Source organism: Anabrus simplex, chromosome 14, assembly GCF_040414725.1.
Source record: "Anabrus simplex isolate iqAnaSimp1 chromosome 14, ASM4041472v1, whole genome shotgun sequence".
In the NCBI taxonomy this organism is placed as follows: domain Eukaryota; kingdom Metazoa; phylum Arthropoda; class Insecta; order Orthoptera; family Tettigoniidae; genus Anabrus; species Anabrus simplex.
Window position 1 is genome coordinate 88,793,607 of NC_090278.1, and position 24,071 is coordinate 88,817,677.

At 39.9% G+C, this 24,071-nt stretch overlaps 1 protein-coding gene across 1 annotated transcript in view; it reads left to right on the plus strand.

The window, feature by feature from the left end:
- Positions 1–277: 277 nt before the first annotated feature.
- LOC136885661 (uncharacterized) overlaps positions 278–24,071 on the plus strand; it is a 220,675-nt gene continuing 196,881 nt past the window's right edge. Inside the window, exons 1-3 of the mRNA XM_067158354.2 lie at positions 278–485; positions 907–1,287; positions 19,626–19,766. Coding sequence (XP_067014455.2) covers positions 481–485; positions 907–1,287; positions 19,626–19,766 — 527 coding nt within the window. The 5' untranslated portion in view covers positions 278–480. The remainder of the gene's footprint in view (positions 486–906; positions 1,288–19,625; positions 19,767–24,071) is intronic.

The window sequence follows — 24,071 nt, forward strand, 5'->3', positions numbered from 1 at the left end:
GAGCTTATACTCTACCTCTGTAAAAGGTACTAGATTTCCATAAAAAGAACTAACGTACTAAAAATGTCCATGAAGTACTACATCTGGTATGAAAGTACTAAAGATGGAAACCCTGCTGTCTAAGGAAGTAGACGGTAACTACATATTCTCTTTGGACGGTATCCCACAGAACACCAATATATAACGCTATCCTCTTTGCTTCTGTGCGCAATTTCGTGATTTCTGTGCGTTTTGTAGTTTATGTGGCGTGTGTTCTCCTACTCCATGGATTCTGCAGTTGTTCGTTGTTGTGTGTGAACTTAACAAGAAGGAAAATGGGAGAATCGAAAAATATGATGCATGGCCGTTCACTTATCACGGCCATGAGAATAATGTATTGTGTGTGCGGAATATAGGTCTAGTGGTTGTGTTGTTCGAAAGGAAGAAGTTGGTATCGACGTAGTTGATTTTTATATCATTTTGATTGGAGAACTCTGCACGATGGTGTAAGTTGGCTTTTAATAATCCGACAGTGTTGATAATGCATTTTTGAATAACACAGTCGGTGTTGCTATTGGATGAGATTAAAGAGTCTGCTCACACATAAGCTGTAGTTTGTTATTAAAGGGACGTTTCATACTTATTCTTGTAATTTTCTGCCAATTTCAGTTTGTGCTATAGTTTTGTGTTAATTTTAAAAACTTCTGGCACTTGTTTCTACTTGCAATTTTTTTGCAGGTATTTCTGTGTGCTGTTAAACGCATTGTATAACTTACACATTTGCCTTTATTGTGCATATTGAAAAATAACTAGGCTTACTTTTATTGTTAAGCGTCAGTGTGTTGTGACAGTGGAAAATAATTGATTGATATATTCATGTAATGTTATTATATATCGGTTTCGCTTAAGTAATGTGTTTTCTTTTAGTTTCCAGAAACGTAATACAGGGAAAGATTCGTCTGAATCGAAGGAAGGAAAGTCCAAAATGTCTGATAGAGCTAATAAACGGTCTGCTTCTAAATCTGACATTCTTAAACCTAATAAACAACCGAAAGAAGATAAGAAAAGCATGGAAGAAAGCTCTGTTTCGTCAGAAGATCTTTCTAATGATATGACTCCAGTGAACAGGTCGTCTGATGATTCGGAAGGTGGCAGTGTTCCTGAAATGTGTGGCAGTGGAAATAGTTCTGGTAGCAGTATATCAGATAGTGTTTCTTCAAATTTACCAAATAAGAAGTCCAATCTTACAAAAATACCATTTGAACCTGGTTTGAGATTGGAAGCAAAAGACTTGGGGAATGAAATATGGTAGGTGCGTTTATAAGAGTGTTATTAGTGTATTTCGTGCTTATGTATTTAATATTGGCTGGCCATCTTCTAGTTATTTGGTTTGTTTATAGAGACGAAAGCTATCCACGAAATGTCACTGTAATATTTGTCCCAAATGGAATATCATAATTCATTTTACTCAAACAAAGTGTAAAATCTACAGTAAATTAAGAAATAGTTCAAAATATTTTATTTGCAGGGAATAATATGGATATATACTTTACTACCTTACAACTATCTTTCCTGCTACGTCTTAGCGCTTCCGTATTTGTTTTGTTTATCTAACACTTTCATGTGTGATGTGTTTGCTGACTGAAGTTGTTTGAATTAATTAGTTGTCGTTTTCTTCATGTTGCTCATTTGTCTTGTGTCATAACTCATTCATTAAATGATATATTTATTGGTCCAGGGATCATGCTATTTTCCTTTCAACAAACAAGTAATATATTTATTGGTCCAGTGATCATGCTGCTTTGTTGTTTGAACTGCCCGCGCTAGTCATATGGACAAAGATAATGAGGTAAATGTTCCGTACCTGGTTCGTGAGCGAGCCAACATGGCGCCGCTCCGCACAAACTTAGCGCGGCTCGGACGATGTCACAGCTGTTACACAAACAACATGGCGCGGCTCCCTTGACGTCAGAGTGAGCTATACAAGGCTGCCAACTTATGAATCGCCACGTGGAGTCGCCACGTGGGCAATTGGTCTAGATAGGTTAGGATAGGGTCTGAAGACCATTGGTCTGGACGGTTAGAATCCGGCTAGTGACAAGACCATTGGTCTGGATAGGTTAGACCATTGGTCTGGGCGGTTAGAAGCGGCCCTTAGGCCTCTAGTATCCCGCGTGACAAGACCATTGGACTGGATAGGTTAGACCATTGGTCTGGACAGTTAGAATCCGGCTAGTGACAAGACCATTGGTCTGGATAGGTTAGACCATTGGTCTGGACGGTTAGAAGCCGCGGAGCGGCCCTTAGGCCTCTAGTATCCCGCGTGACAAGACCATTGGTCTGGATAGGTTAGACCATTGGTCTGGACAGTTAGAATCCGGCTAGTGACAAGACCATTGGTCTGGATAGGTTAGACCATTGGTCTGGACGGTTAGAAGCCGCGGAGCGGCCCTTAGGCCTCTAGTATCCCGCGTGACAAGACCATTGGTCTGGATAGGTTAGACCATTGGTCTGGACAGTTAGAATCCGGCTAGTGACAAGACCATTGGTCTGGATAGGTTAGACCATTGGTCTGGACGGTTAGAAGCCGCGGAGCGGCCCTTAGGCCTCTAGTATCCCGCGTGACAAGACCATTGGTCTGGATAGGTTAGACCATTGGTCTGGACAGTTAGAATCCGGCTAGTGACAAGACCATTGGTCTGGATAGGTTAGACCATTGGTCTGGACGGTTAGAAGCCGCGGAGCGGCCCTTAGGCCTCTAGTATCCCGCGTGACAAGACCATTGGACTGGATAGGTTAGACCATTGGGCTGGACAGTTGGAAACCGGCTAGTGACAAGGCCCTGGAACAAAATACAAAAATGACAAAAAGTAACATTATCCGGCATTTCACCTACCTTTAATGGCGCGGAGGATACAATGTGCTGGCAGCGAGTAGGAACTGGTGGATCCGTTCCTCCCTGGGATAGCAGTACTTAAACAGATGTTCTGCCAAGTAGCCAATGAAATGTTGTTTCTTGCGCCCTGATATGGGTAGGGATTCGCGTATTGTGCGCCACTTCCTTTCAATAGTGTTTGTATGCACTGCTATATCCTGTCCCGCGAGCCGTTGTTGATTCAGTGCGTGGACCTGTCCACTCCTGGGAGTGTCCACGAATTGGATCGAATGGTTCACTTGCAAATGAACAAAACCCTCGTTCTGAAGGCAGTTATATGCTCTCCAGCAGTCCGATACTATCGTTGTGCCGGGAAGAATATACTGCCTAATGACGTTAAGCAAAGTGACACTGTCACGGGAATCTACGGGCACGAGGAAGAACTTCTTATTGTTGGCTCTTTCTACGCCCCCAAAGACCCACTGTCCTTCAACTCTACGGCCGCGGTTGTACTTTCTCTTGCCGAATTTGGCCTCGTCTATCTCCACAATAGAACCAACTCCTCCTATAGGAGTGGAACTCTTTTCGGCCCAGTCGACACACACTTCCCTGCAGTAGTTGCACCAGTCTGAAATAGTCTCGGAACTAAGTTTCAGTTCGTGTTTCATCAAAGGGTACTGTGGCCTATTACCTAATAACCAGTATGCCACAAAACGGGTTATTTTTTCAGGCGAAAGGTGAGCCTCTAAGAAAGTTCCTACCTTCGCAGACCTCTTAAAATTGCACGTGGTTTTGCGGCAAGTAAAAAGTAGCTTGGTGCCGGAAACTTTCACTTCTAGCACCTTAGCACACGATGCACAGGGAATAGAAGACTTAATTACTCCGTGGATTACTAAATAATCCTTTAATTTAACCTGATCGGTACACAAAACACAAATATCGTTTATAGTAAAATCACATCCAGCACACGCCATTACTACTTTCAAACAACCGCTAGTGCCTTCTTTCGCTGAATGTGGTAACCCTGTGGCTACAATTCATGCGAACCCTATCGGAGAGAATAATAACATTGTTTTCGTCAAAGCCTTTCACAGCTGATTGATGCCAGCCAATAGGGACAAAGAAAATGGTGGCGATATCCAGTTTTAGCCGGCCACGGTTTTAATTACACTATTTAAGTAAAAGTAGCTTTTGGGGCGGGTGGGATGGTCACATGCAAGCGTCCAGGAAGGATCTATCCTCTCTGCTACTTCAAGTACTCTAAAACATCATTTAAATATTTTTTACAGCCCCGAACCAGGTAAGGAAGTACCACCGATAATGACAATTCACAGACATAGCACTCCCATTCGTCGGTGCAAGCCCTAGACCTCAAGAAAGAAACAAAAGGCGGTATGGGCAGCGGAGTACAACATAAAGGAGTCCTGTCTACGGCCCGCAAGTACGTATACATATTTCGGCAAAACTATAGTAAAGGGGCCTCAAGGTTTAATAACTGTTGGTTATTGGTTTGATATGGTTATACTTTTTTTCTTGTCGTGCAGACACTATGTGCCGTGGCGATAGAAAAGAGCCTCTTGAAGGGAATGTGGCCCCTAAGGAGCCACTGTTCTCATCACAAAGATTGGCCTGGATGTGCAAAGATAGGTTACCACTACCAAACTACCTTTTATTCTTGCTGTGCGGACAGTATGTGCTGCGGCGATAGAAAAGATCCTCCTGAAGGTAGCGGGGCCACTGTTCTCATGACAAAGATTGGCCTGGATGTGCAAAGATAGGTTAGAACTACTAAACTACTTTTTTTCTTGCCAGACGGACAGTATGCTCCGCGGCCTTTTAAATTTCCCTGGCTGCTTCATATTTTTTCCCTTCTATAATAGTTGGTAACAAAATCTCGGGGTAAAACTTCCATAAGCGGGCTGGACATGGCGCATCTCACACTCCGCTCGCTGTACACGCGAAGGCTTGGCGACGGGTGATGCTGTCACCAACTGTTGAGAAAATGTGACGATAGGTTACAACCACTAAATTAACTTTTTTCTTGCCGTGTGGGCAGTATGCGCAGCGGCGATAGTTAAGAGCCTCTCGAAGGGGGCCACTGTTTTCATGACAGAGCTTGGTCTGGATTTTCAAAGATAGGTTACAGCTACTAAATTACATTGGTAACCCTGTGGCAACTGATCATGCGACCTCTAGCGGGAAAAGTTACATAGACTTCTTCACAGCTGATCGGAGCTGGCCAATGGGAGTAAAGATAATGGTGGCAATTTCTTCTTTCATGCTGTCTTGCTTTCAATTTTCCTATATAAGAAAGAATGCTTTTTGGGGCGGGATGGTGGGTTTATAGCAAGCGTAGAGGAAGGATCTCTCCTCTCTGGTACTTCAGGTATTGTAAAACGTTCCTTTTCAACCTTTACTAATGATACCAATGCCGGCCTGCTTGCGGAAGCGCCACCATTGTCGGCCTCATCCTAGCTGTCAACGACATCATCCTCTTCCATACGTGAACCAATCACCATTATAAGAAATGGAGTACGGCATCTAAAACGGTATTTTTGGTTATAAAATTAAATGTACTTCAAGGGATGGGTGGGTTTGTCCCTGGCAAGCGTATTGAACACATCTCTCTTCCATGATCATTTTGAGGTGAGAATAGCAGCATTAAAATTAACATTTTGTGTTATAATCCTTGAGGCCTTGTTAGTATAGTTATAATGAAATTTCTCTAGTAACGATGGTATTTCTTAATTTACTGCAGATTTTTCACTTTATTGGTGTAAAAGCAATTATGTTCCATTTGGGACTAATTTGACAGTGACATTTCGTGGATACCTTTGGTCTTCATAACCATTTGGTTGTGGTTATTATTTTTAGTGTAGAACTTTAAACAATAGATTAGCAAGTATGGTTATGGCATGTAGATTATGTGAACGATCTGTATCAATGAAATTTCATTGTTATTTTTGTTCTAAATGAAGGATAATAATTGCTTTCACACGAGTCAAAAGTAAAATTTGTAGTAAATTAATAAATACCATCATTATTAGTACAGAAATGTTCGCTGTAGACACAACTCTCTCTTTGGCATTCAGCTTCATCGTGCTATCTTTGTTTCCTTCATGAGGTCCACTACTAGCAGCAAACTGAGGAAGATATTCCTGTTAATGTGGTTATGGGCCTCTAAATCTCAGCTATTGCCAAGATCCTTAATGTCACAAAGCATTGTGTGGTCCGCTTCATCGTGCAGTCTTTTGTTTCCTTTTCGAGGTCCATGTCTGTGAATTCTTTGTCCATCATGACTAATGTGGGCAGTTCAAATGGAGAAAATGGAGACGAAAAGTATAGTAACACAGAAATTATTTTTGTTGAAAGAAAAATAGCCTGATCCCTCAACCAATAATTATATTAATGAGTTATGGACACAAGTCAACAACTCGCCCCACCAAGTAACTTAAAGCAAAGCAAAGAATTTCAAAGAAGTTACCTGAGCAGTGATTTCACACTCAAAAGGGTTACTTGAACATAAAGCGTTCTGAAGTGCTGTGACGTAGTAGAATTCACAGACTTAAGGTAGCAAATCATAAGTTAATGTAGCTAAGTATGAATGTTATATTTCTCTACTAATAATGGTATTTATTAATTTACCACTAATTTTACTGTTGATTTGCATAAAAGCAATTATCTTCCATTTAGGACAAAAATTATAATGAAATTTCTTGGATACGATTCGTTCATGTAACCCGACACACATTAGTGTTGGTGAAATTTCGTGCTTGTTTGTCTCTTAAATGGAAGATCATACAGTTGCTAAGCTGAAACAGAAGTAAATTTGAATAGTCATTGATAAATATTATTATTATTACTTGATTGATTTATTTATTTACAGTCTTGCCCTAAATGCCCGACATCTTATTTCAGTTTACCATTGCTCTGATGGAAATCACTATGAAGACAGAAAAACTATACTCTCTCCGTGATAGGTTACAGAGTATACATTGTTTGTTTACTACTTTTGACATTAACTAAGTCAGCCATCTTTAAAAAGGGCAACCTTTACGCTTCGCATGGTGTTGCATAGGATATGATCTACATATCACTCAAAGCTGGTGGAAGGTATAAAACGTGACCCATTTTTATGGAGATAATGATAAAGGAAGACAGACGTGCCTAGTCTCCCGATTTGAGCGGGAGACTCCTGATTTTTCATCGTTTCTCCCGATCTCCCGATTTTCAGAGCAATATCCGTATTTTTCGTATTTTAAACTCCCGCGGATTTCCTCGTTCTATTGATATATGGCTGAGTATGGCTGGTCGATTGTAGTTCTAATAATGATACCAGATGGCAGTATGGGGCACAGTGGCCAGTTATGTGCTCCTCTTTGGTCTATAATACAGTCATTCTCTTTGCAAGCGAGTCAAGCAAGTAACATTCATTTTGGATTAACCTAACCTCAGAAATAGCACACCATAGTCGTTCTACCAGGGCAAGAACTGCAGAAGTGCTCGTGTTGTGCCTTAGTATTTGTTTTGGCCAAAATGTCAAAAAAGAAATATGATGCAGTGTTTAAAAGTGCTTATAGGGAAGAGTTTCCATGTTTGAGTGAATCCAGAAAGGAATCAACATTCACATTCTGTACTATATGTAGGTGTGATTTTTCAGTTGCACATGGCGGAAAATGCGATGTACTCAAGCATATGCAAACAAAAAAAAATAAGGATAGTGTCCAGTGTGTAGAAAGAAACCAGAAACTGAACTTTTCATGTAAAAACCAAGAAGTAAATCCTGTGACGGATGCCGAGGCGTTATTTTCGTCATTTAGAGTAGAACATAACCTGCCTGTAAATTGTGCTGATCACGCGGGACCCTTGTTTCGTCGCTAAACGATATGGGTGTGCTAGAATGAAAACAGCGGCTATCATTACAGAAATGTGCATGGAAGAAAGGGCGAAAATTGTATCTCATTTGCAGGTGAATGCATTTTCTGTTGCTACTGATGATAGCAATAAAAGCGACCCGAAAATATATCACATTGTTGTAACATTTTTTAGGCCTGAACTCGATGAAATTCAGAGTTGTCTACTCTCTGTGCCTAATTTAGAAGGGGATGCTACTGGAGCTAACATTGCCAATTTTTTGCTCTCAACTTTTTGGGAATTCTGCATTCCATTAAAAAACTGCCTTGATCTTGGTGCTGATAATGCTCTAGTAATGGTAGGATTAAAGAATGGTGTGTCAGGATGTTTGAAGTGGGAACATAGTAACATAATCATCGTAGGCTGCTCTTGTCACGTAATTAATCTTGCTGCCGAGAAGGGTGCAGCGTGCTTGCCCGTAAATGTAGATGAAAGTATAATTGATATATTTTATTATCTGGAAAGGAGTGCAAAGAGGAAAGAAAAGTTCAGAGAATTTCAGACTTTACACAACACAGAGATCAGGGAAATTCTGAACCATGTGCCTACTCGATGGTTATCACTAAGAAGGTGTTTAGATAGGATTTTGCTTCAGTGGGACCCTTTGGTTACGTTATTCAGGAGTGAAATTGTGAGTAAGGATTCTCAGGTGGGAACTTTGAAGACTTACAAAATTCCTAAGCACAGTTTAAGTGCAGATGTGTCTTGTTTGAAAAGGTTAAGGATTGTCATAACATTTCACCTCACTCCTCAGTTAAAAGTAAAACCCAGTCTTCAGTTTCACTGAAAAAATGAAGCTACCGACGACACTAAGAGCCATGCATTGTCACGTGAAGAACGACTTTTCATGTTCCTTTTATCAAATTTACATAAATCTTTTTGCCTTTTTCTCTCAAGTTTTATGGATATCTTTGAGAATCCAAACTTAGCTCTTCAGTCAAGTATGCTGCACATCCACTTATTGAGGTCAGTTTTGGAGGAACTATTGAAGAATGTGATGACAAGGTTTATGAAACCACACATTATTAAAAGATCCTCCTCTCTCCTTGATGTAGATTATCATACTCCAGCAAATCAAAAGGATGATGGTGATCTGATAAGGAACTCTGCGTTTGTTTTAGTGAACACCTTGAAGTCTGAGGAAAAGTGCATATTCTTTAAGTCTGTTAGAAAGTGTTTCTCTTCATCGTGTGACTACATGGTACACAAATTTCCATTCAAAGATGAAGTTTAATTAATGCAGAAGTTGCAAATATTTCTGCTGTGAGTAAGATTTTTCATTAACAAGTGTCCGAACATTTTGACTAGTGAAACGGAACATTTGGATAAAGAAACTGATATTTTCTGCATTCCCAAGTTCTGTAACTTTCAGCTCAAAAAGCAGACCTGGCAAAAGGAAGAATTGATGTTCAATGGGCATTGGTAGGTCAGATGAAATCAGCTGATGGTGTACTTAAATATGACACACTCTCTAAGGTGATGCTTGATATTTTATCAATTCCACATAGCAATGCAGAATGTGAAAGAATTTTTAGCAGAGTCACAAAGACAAAAACACAGTTCAGATCCTTGCTGTCTGAACAAACTTTGGAGAAACTTTTAACTTTGAAATCAGTTCAGCAAGGCAAGTGCTTTGAGCAAAAATTTAGTTCAGAGTTTCTGAAGAGGGCTAAGCCAGCTACTGGTGTGTTGAACAACAATTAGTCGTAACGTGATCACCATGTTTAAGGATGAGAAGTCACATATTCCTACAGTTCAGGTATGTCCAGTATTTAGTATTCACATGTAAGTGATGAAAAATACATATATATAGGCCAAATAGAATTGTTAATGTATTGAATTATAATGAATTTGTATATGTTCTGCCATCAGTAATGTGTTGTAATACATCGTGATTTGCTGCCAAATTTCTCCTGATTTTTCACTTTTGTCTGGGAAGATATTTACTACTTTAAACTTTTTTTTTTTTTAGTACATTCTTTATCCGAAAGGTCTAGAAATGTATATAGTTTTTAATTTTTTTTTGTGTGTGGTGCAGATTTTTGATAGTTAAAACGTTTAGTGAGGATAACTTTTATACATGTCTCTTATCATGTTACATTTTTGACTTGGAATATGTATACCCTTCGTGATCCATGGCTTTTTTTTAAGTTTAATTAATTATTGCATGTTTTTTTGAAAAATGTAATTCAAATTGCATTAAAAATGCTTAAAATGCTATGACCAAATGTTATTGGAGCCCAGATCTGAAGTTTAAGGCTTTCAATGAAACTGCCACATGCAGCTGCGGAAAAAAAAACAACAAGTAATTGTGCTTGCTTCATTTTGGTTGAATGCTTGTTATCATTCTCAATTTCTAGTTGTAAAATTTGAGCATGATGATCTGATAATCCAAAATTTATATTGGACGCTTGCATTTTAGAACAATGGAAATTAATACAAATATTGTCTATCGTTGTAGCTGAGGTGGCAGTTACCCAGGTGGGTGTAAAAATTAAGTGTTTTAGATTACAGCTTTGAAGAACATGCATTAGTTCTGATGTTGACGGAAGGTTTTCTTCAGCAAAATCTATGTTAAAATCACCACAAAGTATTACTTCTGCGCTGCTATTCCTACCAAAAATTTTATGAAGGACTTGATCTTGCTTACACACTTAGTCCAGTTCTCAACTCCTCTCCACACGTTAAGCTTCACAGCACACTGTGAATGGTTAGCCTCATACTATTTTTGCTTTATTTTGTCTTGCCTCCTTGAGCCTTCTGCATACTAAATTAGGTCTCCTTCTTTCTTTAGGCCTCGTTTCGCATCGGACTGAGAAACCTTGGTCTTGCACACTAACATAGGATCCGTATGTATGCAGCTATCCACCTTTTGCCATGCTGGTACAACATAAGCTTAGAAGACTGTCAACCAACAACAGTACAAAAGTTGCATCCCTCGTTGAGTCTCATTTTACCATGTCACGAGTCAACCATCAAGATTTTAACATGTTTATCACGTTTTTAACTCGCATTCAATCATAAACTCAACATCGGAATTAGTGATTTCAACACCTACATCAAGATTACATAAGGCTACTACGCCGCGAACACATTGTAAACACTGCTACTTATTTTAGATATAATTTTTACTGTTCAGTGTGAACTTTCGTCACATGAATGTTTCAATGTGTGTCTATTGTTGTATATATTTTTGTCCTCTTGCTTGGTTTATGCCATAGGCTGATGACACTAAGAAATGTGTCACAACAGGTACCACAATAAACATGTAATTTAATCCTGTGCAGCAGAATTGTATTGTATTGAAAAGGTGGAACCCTTAAATTTAATTTGCTTTTTTGATGTTGTCAAGTGGTGCTCAATGCTGCCATCTTCTCTACTTAGGAACTAATGAGAGTGAGTGGTGCTTTGATAGGGGGTGGGATTATTGTTACATCATTGGTCTGGACTGGTTCTTGCTGTGCGGACGGTTAGGATAGGACCTGGACAACCATTGGTCTGGATTGGTTCTTGCCGTGCGAACGGTTAGGATGGGATGTGGACAAGACCTATGATATAGGGACAAGCAAAGGGGGCTGGGGGCGTAAACTCCCAGGACATTTCCTTGCGCTTTTGCTTTTATTGTTTACCGAACTCGATAGCTGCAGTCGCTTAAGTGCGGCCAGTATCCAGTATTCGGGAGATAGTAGGTTCGAACCCCACTGTCGGCAGCCCTGAAAATGGTTTTCCGTGGTTTCCCATTTTCATACCAGGCAAATGCTGGGGCTGTACCTTAATTAAGGCCACGGCCGCCTCCTTCCCACTCCTAGCCCTTCCCTGTCCCATCGTCGCCATAAGACCTATCTGTGTCGGTGCGACGTAAAGCAACTAAGCAAAAAAGCTTTTATTGTGCTGGGTTTGGTAACGGATTATGATTATCGTAATTGACAGGAATGAGATCACGTGCCACTTTATGTTGACCAATAGGAATGCAAGTAGCTTCTTCAGCAATGAAAATGGCTTGTAATACTCATTAGGTTATAAAAGTAAATGTACTGAGGGATAGTGGGTTCCTGGACATCGCTATGACTACATCTTTCCTCTGAGACGCATTCCAAGTAAGATTTCATTAATTTCCACTTACTTATAACGTTAGAAAAATCTTGTCTCCAGGTGTCAATTTTTACTGCTTACAAATCTGGGATATCAGAATGCAGAGGGCAAAGTAGGCTTTAATTTAATCCCTGCCGAGCGAGTTGACCGTGAGGTTAGGGGCGCGCAGCTTGCATCCGGGAGATAGTCGGTTCAAACCCCACTGTCGGCACCCCTGTAGATGATTTTCAGTGGTTTCCCCTTTTCACAAAGGCTGTATGCCAATTAAGGCCACGGCTGCTTCCTTCCCATTCTTAGGCCTTTCCTATCCCATAAGTCTCCATAAGACCTATCTCTGTCGGTGCGATGTAAAGCAAAATTGTAAAAATTTAATCCCCATTAGTGTCAAATCACTTGTCATAATCTACTGTTTTTTTTTTGTTTTTTTTTTATCTGGGTTCGATAATGGTTCCATAGTGTAAATATTAGTTTCCCGCGCAGTTGGGAAAACAACCGGTCTAAACTCCAAAAATACAGACATCCGATGGGATTATCGTCTCTCAGTTCTCCTGACAGAGGACAGTTGAAGAAGCAGGCATGGAAATAAGTTTAACAAAAAGTGAGGTAATGAAAAAATGGACAGATCAGGTGGATGATGACATAAATGAGAGAGGACTACAATGGGAGACAGCAATATGAACGATAGACTGTTGTATACCTATAAGAGAAGATTGCAAGAGCGAGTCCTTGTGAACAACCTGCATAAGCAGAAACTTATCAGAAAGAGCAAGAAGTAGTAGTTCTCCTGACACCCCTTGAGAGCCTGGAAAGTGATAAATAATTGGTTGGTTATCACTATTACTAACCCACACCCAGTCACTTATTACAGTACAGTACTGTATAAAATGACAGTAGAGGACTAATACATTTGTCATTAATTGTTCATAACATCACCAATTCATAATCGTTGACTAGTTTACACAATGTAAACAATATTGTACGAAGGGTGTTCTATATTGTTTTACATTTCATTTTTTCTACCCAAGTGAAGTACATTACATATCAGTTGTTACGTCCACCTTCTCAATATAATCTCCTTGTAACTATACACTTTTGTCATATGGAAATTCCTTTCACAAAATAAGCTATTTCTGGTAGAAGGAATCTAATGCTTCTGAGATAGCCTGTCGTATAGCAAAGATCAGCGCTGCATGACCACCATATTGATGGCTTAATTCTTATTTTTGAATAATATGAATTAAAGATTTTAAATAATCTGATGTGGATTTGGTCCAATTTTTCTATTCTGAGGCCAGAATTCAAATCTCCCTCAGTCAGTACACTGAAGCTACCAGCACTGCATGTCATTTTTTCAAGAAATGTCATTCATATTTTAACATTGATGAAAAAAAATTCTTTTTGCAAGAAGTGATGAACAATTATATGTAAATAGTGTGTATATATTTACTTTAGTGTATTCTCAAACAGTTCATACAGGACATGGTTTCTTCCATTTTTAAATTATTAGACTGCAGCAATGAGCATTGTAATCTGCTACGAGACGTTTTGGCTGAAGAAGTCTCAACTGAGACGAAACATGTTCCAAAGCATGTTTAATACATTTTTATATTAAATAGCTTTCACTTGTAAAGCGAAGTGTATTGAATAGGTGTACCATTAAACCTTAATTGAATCTGTATCAATACGGATCTATATGATGAAGTTCATATATTGTAACTCAAGAGTGAACACTTGTAAAACAAATTGTAGTCACAGGGCAATATATCTGGACTGTATGGAGGGTGTTCCAGAGGTATCCAGTGAATTTCCTCTAGTTTTTCCTGTGTTAAAGCAGCAGTATGTGATCTTGCATTGTCATAGAAAAGAATGTTTCGGATCAGTTGCCGGTGTTTCTTGTTGCGATACATAGCTTTTTCTTCATCCAAAAGGCAACAAGGCTGCATTAATCGCCCTTTGTTCGTGAAGAAAATCCGCCAGCAAAATGCCCGTGGGGTCCCAGAAAACTGTTGCAAGCACCTTTCTATCAGATGGGCGTGTTTTGGCCTTGACCGGACTGCCTTCGTCTCCTCGCCGCCATTCGATGCTTGCTTCCTTTGACTCTGGGGTGTATGCACCCATTTCCTCATAGTGACGCAGGAGTCTCTGACAAACTTCCTGGCGTAAAGCTTTTTATTCCTGGGTGAGAAGACGAGGAACCCACCTGCCAGACAATTTCCTGAAATGGAGTTCATCTCGGATGATGGTTTGAACACTTCCGTAACTTATTCCTATGGCTAAAACAGTTTGCAAAATTTTTATTCACCGATCTTCACCAGTGTCACGAATGGCAATAATGTTGTCTGCAGTGATGCTTGTCTGTGGTCTCCTTTCATGAGGTTCATTTTCCACAGCTTCTCTTATAACACCAATATAGTTGGTCCGTTATTGGACATTATAAATTTTCCAGCTAACTCATTCATGGTTGCCAGTGTTTTGCCCCAGTGGTCTCATCAGTTGATAAATAGCACACCTACAAAGACGCATGGCTAATGCATACCTTGGAGACCACTGCGTAGGCTATTTGGAGCCACCGGCAGTGCCAGTGCGCTATGAGATGGCCAGGCACGCATCAAATTCTGAAAATGAAACAAAGTCGGTGTGCTATTTTCCAACTGAAGAGCCCAATTAGCACACTGGGCCGAAACGCTGGCAACCATGAATGAGCTAGCTGGAGAATTTATAATGTCCAATAATGGACCAATTTTATTGGTGTTATAAATTTACTCATTCGGGACAAATATTTCAGGTACCATATGGGAATCAACATCTATATCAGCAAATCCCTTCTCCAGGCTCCCCCACCAACATCCTGACAAAGTCCCGCCTCAGAATGATTACTAACAGCGGCGGTACGTTCAAATTCCCGCTATAATTGATCCGCCTTCTTATGTGACTGAAAGGTCCCTCTTCACGAAAAGGGCAAAATCAACAAAATGTTTGTCCGTCTTGCCATTCTATATGGTTCAGAGTGTTGGGCTACAAAGATGAAAGGTGAAGAGAAACTTCACGTGGCCAAGATGAAGATGCTCCGTTGGGCCCTTGGAGTAGCCAGGTTAGACAAAATTCCAAATGACACCATTCGTCAATCTCTGAGAGTAACACCTGTCTCTGAGAAACAAGGAGATTGACTGAAATGGTTCGGTCACCTTCACTGAAGACCAGGTGATTAGGTGGCATGCAGAGTGGAGAGGCAGGCAGTGGGCAGACCTCCTATATGAGAAAAGACCTGAATTGTACCAGTGCTGATGAATATAGAGTACAAGATTGAAGTTACTGGAGACTACAGGTGTTTATATTGGTCGGAATTCGATCTAGTTTTTGACCACCCATGTTGGCTAGGGTATGTTAAAGACCTGCAGCATGGCCAAGTACTTGGGGGATCTGTGTTGATATCAGTTGTCACTGGGAAGTTAAGGTCACCAAGAATAATGTTTTCATTTTATAGGTCCTTATTTGTTTAAAATAATCAGTAAAAGTTTAAATAAGTGTTTATGAGAGTTAAAGCTGTCTCTGTTTAAGGAAGCTGTTATTTTTTTTGTCGTTTGGGCCATCTGAGGACCACTGTGCTTGTGCTTTAGCTGTGTTGTTGTTTTCGATGGTTGCTGCTTGCGGTGTTCTTAATGGTAGGTCTGGCAACTACTTTCTTCTTGGTATCTTGACCTTTATGTTGGCCCAGTAATCCTTCATTCTCTGGCTGAACTATATTTTGTGTTGCTTGGACCATTTCCTGGTCTCATTGTGGTTAGTTTCTGTAAGGCATGTTAGGAAGAGTCTTTTTTTGATATTATTATTATTTATGATTGCCATGAAAATTTTTTTTTGCTAGTTTTTTTACGTCGCACCGACACAGATAGGTCTTATGGCGACGATGGGACAGGGACGGGCTAGGAGTGGGAAGAAAGCGGCCGTGGCCTTAATTAAGGTACAACCCCAGCATTTGCCTGGTGTGAAAATGGGAAACCACGGAAAACCATTTTCAGGGCTACCGACAGTGGGATTCGAACCTACTATCTCCCGAATACTGGATACTGGCCGCACTTAAGCGACTGCGGCTGTCAAGCTCGGTGCCATGAAAATATTTTATACCTACTAAAGATGGGTTGTTCATCATAGTCATCATCATCAATGTCCCGCTCCAGTTGCCCGGGTGTAGTTAACAGGCCTCCTCCACCCTTTCTGTCCTTCCACTTTTCCTGTTCCATTACTTCCGCCACATCTAATCCAGCTTCTCTAATGTGCTTCCAAATCTGATCCATCCACCTTCTCGGTTCTCCAACTGGTCTTTCTCTCTTAACTTCTCTTTCCAATTCCCTTCTTGCTACTCGTTCCTTTCCCATTCTTTTTACATGTCCGAACCATCTCAAACTTGCTTTATGTATGTTCTGTACTAACAGTTCAATATTTAGCTCTTCTGTGATTTTAATATTTTGGATTCTCTCTCTTGTCTTTTTAACCCATGTTCTTAAAAATTTCATTTCTACTGCTTCGATCTTACTATCTCGTCTCTTATTAGTTACCAGCGTTTCTAGTTCATATGTTACAATTGGCGTGAAATACTGTTTTTATAATGTTAATTTTGTTCTCTGGGTACTTTGTCATCCCATAAAAGCTCTCTTGACTTGATGATAAAATGTTGTACCTTTACTTAATCTGTCATTAATTTCAGAGTTGATTTCATTACTTCCATTAATAATGCTACCCAGATATGTAAACTGTTCCTCATTCTCTAACCGTTCTCCGTCTACGTTCACTTGGTTTCTCTTTTTCTCTTTTCCACAGTGCATGACTACAGTTTTCTTTTTACTAATTACCAATCCAAACTCCTTCAGATTTTCCAAATGTCCAGTCTCCTTTGTACTTTCTTTTCTCCCTTTCCCCAGATCACCACATCATTTGCAAATACCAAAGCATTCACTTCATCACTACTCATACTCTGCTTTACATGTTTTATGATTTCATCCATCAATATAATAAACAATAATGGCAACAGTGCACTTCCTTGCTTGAGAATTTTTTTGTATAAAATGTTTCATAGTCACCACTCCCCACTTGTACACTGCTTTTACTCTCATGATAAGACATTTTTATCTTGTTAATTAATGATTTTGGTACATTTCTTTTCAGTAGGCATTCCCATACATGTTTTCCAAATCCAAAAGTACGAAGATGATTTCCTTGTTCCTTTCCAGATGTTTTTCCATTATTGTTCGTACTGTAAATATCAAGTCTATTGTTGATCTACTTGGTCTAAAGTCATATAGTTCTTCCTCTATTTAATCCCTCAGCCTTTTGTCTATGTCTTTCACCATTATTTTTAGGCCATGTGATGATAGGGTAATAGCTCTATAATTTTCAGAATTCTTTGAGTTTCCTTTTTTGAACAATGGTACAATGCTTCCTTGTTGCCAAATTTCAGGTATCCTTTTATCCTTCCATATGACATTGAGGGCTCGGTATAGCCACTGTAGTCCAAAGCATCCTGCCGCCTTAATAATATCAGGATTGAATTAATCTTTCCACTTGCTTTACCTTTGGTCATTGCTTTCACTACACTTTCAAGTTTTAACCATGTTATCGGGTTCTCTTCTTTCTCCATCTATTATTTCCATTTTCTTATCTCCTTCTTCCTCCGAGCAGTTATCCTCATTATAAAGTTTTTAAAAATATTTCTGAAGACCCTTTTGTCATGTACTGTGGATCCATCTTCTCTCTCTAATACCTTGATTTTTTCTTGATTTTTGTTTTCAATTTTATTACTCTTGTATAATCGTTTCTGATTTCCTTGGCTATCTTGTTCAATTTTGTTGGTAAACTCTCCCCAAACATTTCTCCTTTTCTTCCTTGATACTCCTCTTTACTTGTAGTTTCAATCTTTTGTATTCAACATGTAACCTACCTTATTCTCATCCCTCTGATACTTTTTTTGCTTTTCTTTATCCATTTCTTTCTTCACCTTGTTCCTTTCTTTCTTTTATTTCTTTTTTTATTTTGTCTGTCCACCACCGTATCTCCTTTCCCTTAACCTTTGCTTTTCTTTTCCCGCATACCTCAATTGCTGCTTCCACAAATCTGTCATAAATTGTCTCACTCTTCTTCTCCACTTTGTATTTCCGTGTTGGGCAGCTTCCTTTTTATACAGTCTTGGAATGCCATTCTTTTATCCTCCTCCTCCAATTCCCAAATCCTGATCTTTGGTTTCTTCTTCAATACAATTTTAGGGATTTTTACTTATTTTTATTCCACAATTAATAATTTATGATCACCTTCCATACTTTCACTGGGGATTGTCTTCGTATTCATGATGTATCTTCCCCATACTGTCCATTCCAAGTATATCGGCTGATCTTATGGCCATTCCTGTTCAAAAACCATCTGTTCTTTATTATCTGGTTATTTCTGATACAAAAGTCCAATAGTTTTTCTCCATCTTCATTTCTATCGCCATATCCATGTGAGCCCAGAATATTCTCATATCCCATTCTATCAGTTTCCATGAGCATTCAGATCTCCCATTATCATGATCCCATCTCCAACAATATGTGTTACCAGATCCTGTTTCCACATCCTGACTGTGGAGCGTACACCTGTACTATCTTCAGAAGTTCCTTGTTTACATGTACAGTAGAGTCTCGCTCATCCGACCTTCGCTTATCCGACATTCCGTGTTATCCGACACTGGTAGACTTAATTTGAACTTTTGGTGGAGACTAAATTCAGGCACACCCGCTGTGGTGGGTGCGACCATGAGACAAGCACTGGCCTGACCGCTAAATTCTTCAAAATGTGGCTTCAGATTATGGATGTTGGATGTGTTACAGTGGGAGACTGGAAAAAACAGAGGGAAGAAATTTAAAAGTGGTGCTCTATCAGAGCAGAGAAAAAATGAAAAATGTGAGTACGAAAAAGTAAGTGAAGCACTATTTCTTTGGTTATCTCAACACCGGGAGAAGGACCTGCCAATATCTAGCCCCATTCTACAGGAAAAGGCTGCGTATTTCCACAAGGAGTTTAATGAAGGGGACCCTAATTTTCCTGCCAGTGCTGGGTGGCTTGATCGGTGGAAAAACGGTACGGCATTAGGCAGCTTAATATCTGTGGAGAAAAGTTTCCTTTCGTAAGATATCTGGAATGTTTTCGTTCAATACTGCATGTACTGTACAATTGAATTGATAATTCAATAAATAGAGTACCGTAAAACATGTTCTAGAGTTTGTTTCAGTTCATTTTCAAAGTTATTCTGTATTATCCGACATTTTTGGTGATCCGACGTACTCCAGGTCCCGTTTAGGTCGGATAATCGAGACTCTACTGTATGTGCATTATTATAATTCTTTCTTCTTAGTAAAGGTAATTAATAGATACGTAGGATAAATCAAACATTATAAGGGTACTTTTTTCTGAGAAGAAGGGTCTCAATTATTGACAGAATGAACTAGTCTTTGGATGAGAGTTAAAATTTGTAATTTCTTTCTTAGATGTGAAGCTTCCACGGTCTGTTGAGTTATTTAGTTCTTCTTACGGGTTGAATCATGTTGTTGTTTTCTGTATATTCCGTACAATTTGCTGATGTTTTGAATACATTGCAATATTCTTTGTCTAGGCGACTGGTAATACCCCTACTCGATGTGAGGTAATCTGTCTCCCAGGCAGCTAATCAACTACTAATTTCTTTATGGATTGTCTGTGTTGAATACATCAATTTATAATGCTAATATGTCCATTTCAGGTACTCTGTAAAAGTTGTTGAAGTTGACTGGGAAGAAGAAGAAATACTTATCCATTTTGAGAAATGGTCCCAGCGCTACGATGAATGGATTTCTATGGACAGCTCTAGGTTGCGCCCTATCCAGGAGCCTGTACCTACTAAGTGAGTAGTCTTTCTTTTCACTTAATTATGCATCATTCTTTAATTACTTTCTTGATTCTAACTTACTGAGAGACCCTGTAAGCAAATTATCCAGGCATGCCTTTAGATCAGATTAAAGAGAGTAATCCTATCACACGATATATATGCATGGGAAATAGATTAGAGATCCATCATCACCGGTTTGGACGACGTCGTATTGTGCAGACTGGACCCTCCCACTGATTGACAAGAAGTAACGGTGACAACAACATTGGTGTAATTTATTTAGGTCCAGCGAGTGTCAAGACCTTTGGTCTGGTATAGATACCAGCAACAGGCAATACCATTGGGTTTTTTCTCCGGGCATCCATTATCTGTTCAGAGTGATAGCAGTGCATCCTATATTCAAGAGTGGATAAAAGTTGGCAGGCACGTCTCTAGTACTTGCTTCCTGATTTCTACCACACACTCAACAAGGAACAGATTGCTGAACTAACCCGTGATTTATTAAAAAACCGAATTTGACTTGCTCATTAGTCATTGTAATTGTATCGCTGATAGAGCAGTTACATCTGGCACATGCCATGATAAGGTTCAAACTTGACGGTTTCCTTATTTTCATGGAATGCGGAAGCCTTGTGGCTGGACATGGAGCAAGCTTTATCGGAGATGATAGGAACCTTGCTTCATAATAGCTGGAGATAGCAACAGGGAATGGTCACACTTAGCAGATTTACACAGTCTAGGTTTTAATTTTTCTATGTAACAGTATTCTGTAAGAAGGAAGACAGCTCTCGGATGAAACTATCTTTACATCGGTCTGTTTTCAGACCAACTTTGCTTTACGGGAGCAAAAGCTGGGTGGACTCAGGATATCTTATTCATAAGTTAGAAGTAACAGAACCGGGCAAGTTGGCCGTGCGCGTAGAGGCGCGCGGTTGTGAGCTTGCATCCGGGAGGTAGTAGGTTCGAATCCCACTACTGGCAGCCCTGAAGATGGTTTTCCGTGGTTTCCCATTTTCACACCAGGCAAATGCTGGGGCTGTACCTTAATTAAGGCCACGGCTGCTTCCTTCCAACTCCTAGGCCTTTCCTATCCCATCGTCGCCATAAGACCTATCTGTGTTGGTGCGATGTAAAGCCCCTAGCAAAAAAAAAAAAAGAAGTAACAGACATGAAAGTAGCGAGAAGGATTGCCAGTACAAACAGGTGGGAACAATGGCAGGAGGGTTCTCGGACCGAGGATAAAAAGGCTAAGTTAGGAATGAACTTGATGGATGAAGCTGTACACATAGATCGGCTTCGGTGGTGGGTCATATGAGACGAATGGAGGAGGATAGGTTACCTAGGAGAATAATGGACTCTGTTATGGAGGATAAGAGGAATAGTGGGAGAACGAGACGGCGATGGTTAGACTCAGTTTCTAACGATTTAAAGATAAGAGGTATAGAACTAACTGAGACCATAACACTAGTTGCAAATAGAGGATTTCTGTGACGTTTAGTAAATTCACAGAGGCTTGCTGACTGAATGCTGAAAGTCATAACGGTCTATAATGATAATGTATGTATGTAAGTGTACTTAGGGGCAGGTTGGTGGGTCCCTGGCAAGTGTAAAGGAAGGATCTCTTCCCTCTGTTACTTAAGGTATTATTTCACATTAGTTTTCTACAAATTTTTTTCCCTTCCTGAGCATGTGATGCGAGAAAGGAAGTGATACTCTTTGTATTATGACGACTTGTAATTAGTTTTGCGGGTAAGGGTGCAGGTATAACAATATTTGGTGGGAATTAGAGATGATTTAAGTCTTTTAGGTATCAACACACAGGGCACTCCCACTATACTACGGGGTGTACTGGGTGGGTATGGGGAGTATTATTTCAGGTGCACAGTTGACCCTGTCCAATTTAGTGTAGATGCAATAAACTCCATTCATAATTTGTTGGATGAATTTCTAAATACGAAGTGTACAGTCCTTAGACTGCTTTCCAAGTCTTACGATCTTCAACATTCCTCTTACATTACAAGATATTAGAATCATTCTTTATTGATGGTTTTCACTTCACAAAGGAAAAATTAAATATATCCTCGTAATTCAATACAAAACATTGAACAAGTTTTGACTCGTTTGAGCCATCTTCAGTGAAATAAGGGAGGGTTAAAGTAATCTATATAATACAAGCTAAAAATGTGCTAAAAACATAATGAAGGAACAAAAGAGACATGACAGAAGTAAAACGGTAACAAAATACAATATTTACATCACTAGATGGAGCAATAAATAACTCGCTGAGACAAATTCAGTGAAAAAAGGTTAATATAAAACATAATTGAATCCAAAAAGTGTGCTAAACCTAAGAAGAAAATAAAATAAATGATACAGACGGAAACAAAGCAATAAGTGCTAATAGTGAGGTTGCGGATCTCTTAGTCTAAAAATTAGTTTGATAACAGTTCAAAATCAAGACGAAATCATTGTATTGAAAATTCAAGCAGTCTTTGTAGAAACCCCATCAACAAGAATGGCTAGGAGGGGAGCGAAAAAGCTTGAGAAATCAATTAGGAGGATACATTTAATTTTTCCTTTGTTAAGTTCCTCTTCACAGTCGCATAGTGGTCCGCACCAGTATCTTTCATGATCTGGTTCGTGAATGAGTTTAGTTGTCTTCAGCGTGGATTTGTCCCTTTGTTGAGGTGCTGTGGTGGTGGTGATTATTGTTTTAAGAGGAAGTGCAACTAGGCAACCATTCTCTATATAACATTAATCAGACAGGAAAGGTGGAAGGGATCCGACACTTCGATAAATGAAGGTATCAGACAAAGAAAGACAAGGGCTGTGTAGGGCGTGAAAATGAGACCCCCTACGCCTCGAGTGCTCTTAATACCATCAGGGTCGGAAAAGAACAAGATTTGACCGAGGGCGGTTGGATAGGATAGATGACAGTGAGGAGCCTGTGGTGAGGTTCCAAAGTACAGAGCCCCTGGGTCCCTTTTAGTTGCCTCTTACGACAGGCAGAGGATACCATGGGTGTTATTCTACCGCCCCCACCCACAGGAGGAGGCTAGACAGGGTGAGGATTGAAATTTAAGAAGGTGAGAATAGAAGGGTAGAAATAGTAATGAAGAGTAAAGAGCTCAGGCAACTCGGGGGACACCTTGTTAGTCTGGCCCTACACCGAGGCCAATCCAGCATGGGTAAGCCTGAGTTGACACAGCCTTCGGGATCAACAAGCGCGCAAGCCCCCACACAGACGTGTCCCTCGAGGAAGTGTTTGATGAGGCCTTCTGCTGTCATCTGCATCAAGTGTCCGTGACGCATCACATGTACCCCACGAAGAAAGACGTCTATTTCAGATTGTTAGTAGCAGTTATCTTTTTTATTGCTTAACTGTATGAAGGACTTATTTTCAGGCCAAGAATTTCTCAACCTTTTACAATTACACCACATTGAAGATGCTTCTAACCTTTCAATTTTTACATCAGAGTTTTGCAGCCATATAATGCCACTGACCAGACAAAATTACTAGCTTCTTAATTCAATCCCTGCTCAGTCCGGTGATATTTTAAGGTGCTCAAATGCGACAGCCTCGTGCTGGTAGATTTATTGGCATGTAAAAGAACTCTTGTAAGACAAGATTCTGGCACCTCGGCATCTCCGAAAACCATGAAGAGTAGTTAGTTGGTCATAAAATAAATACCATGATTGAAGTCAATTTTCATACCGAAGATACCGGGTGAGTTGGCCGTGCGGTTAGGGACGTGCAGATGTGAACTTTCATTCGGAAGGTTGTGGGTTCGAATCCCACTGTCGGCAGCCCTGAGGATGGTTTTCTGTGGTTTCCCATTTTCACACCAGGCAAATGCTGGGGCTGTATGTTAATTAAGGCCACGGTCGCTTCCTTTCCACTCCTAGACCTTTCCTATCCCATAGTCGCCGTAAGACTTATCTGTGTCGGTGCGACGTAAAGCCAATTGTAAAAAAAAAAAAAAAAAGATAATTTGTTTTAAACTTAACATATAACGTGTATACCTAGCAGTTTGGGATTAGCCCCCTTGCTGGCTATGATTGTAAAGGCATCACTCTATATGGTCTGACATCGTGGTTAGCTGATTTGAGTTGCATTGTTTGAAAAATTTTTCATTATCAGAGGTGATAGTACACAATTTCTAATTGCATGCCAAAAGCCTGAATTCAGTTCCATTTCCCCTCTTCTGTGCTCGTATGAGTGAGGGCATGTGACAATGTTGATGGTGATTCGTCCGTTGGGTGGGGACATAAAGCTATGAGCAGAATCCTTGGTGCTCTTCGACAGGAGTAGGCTACGTG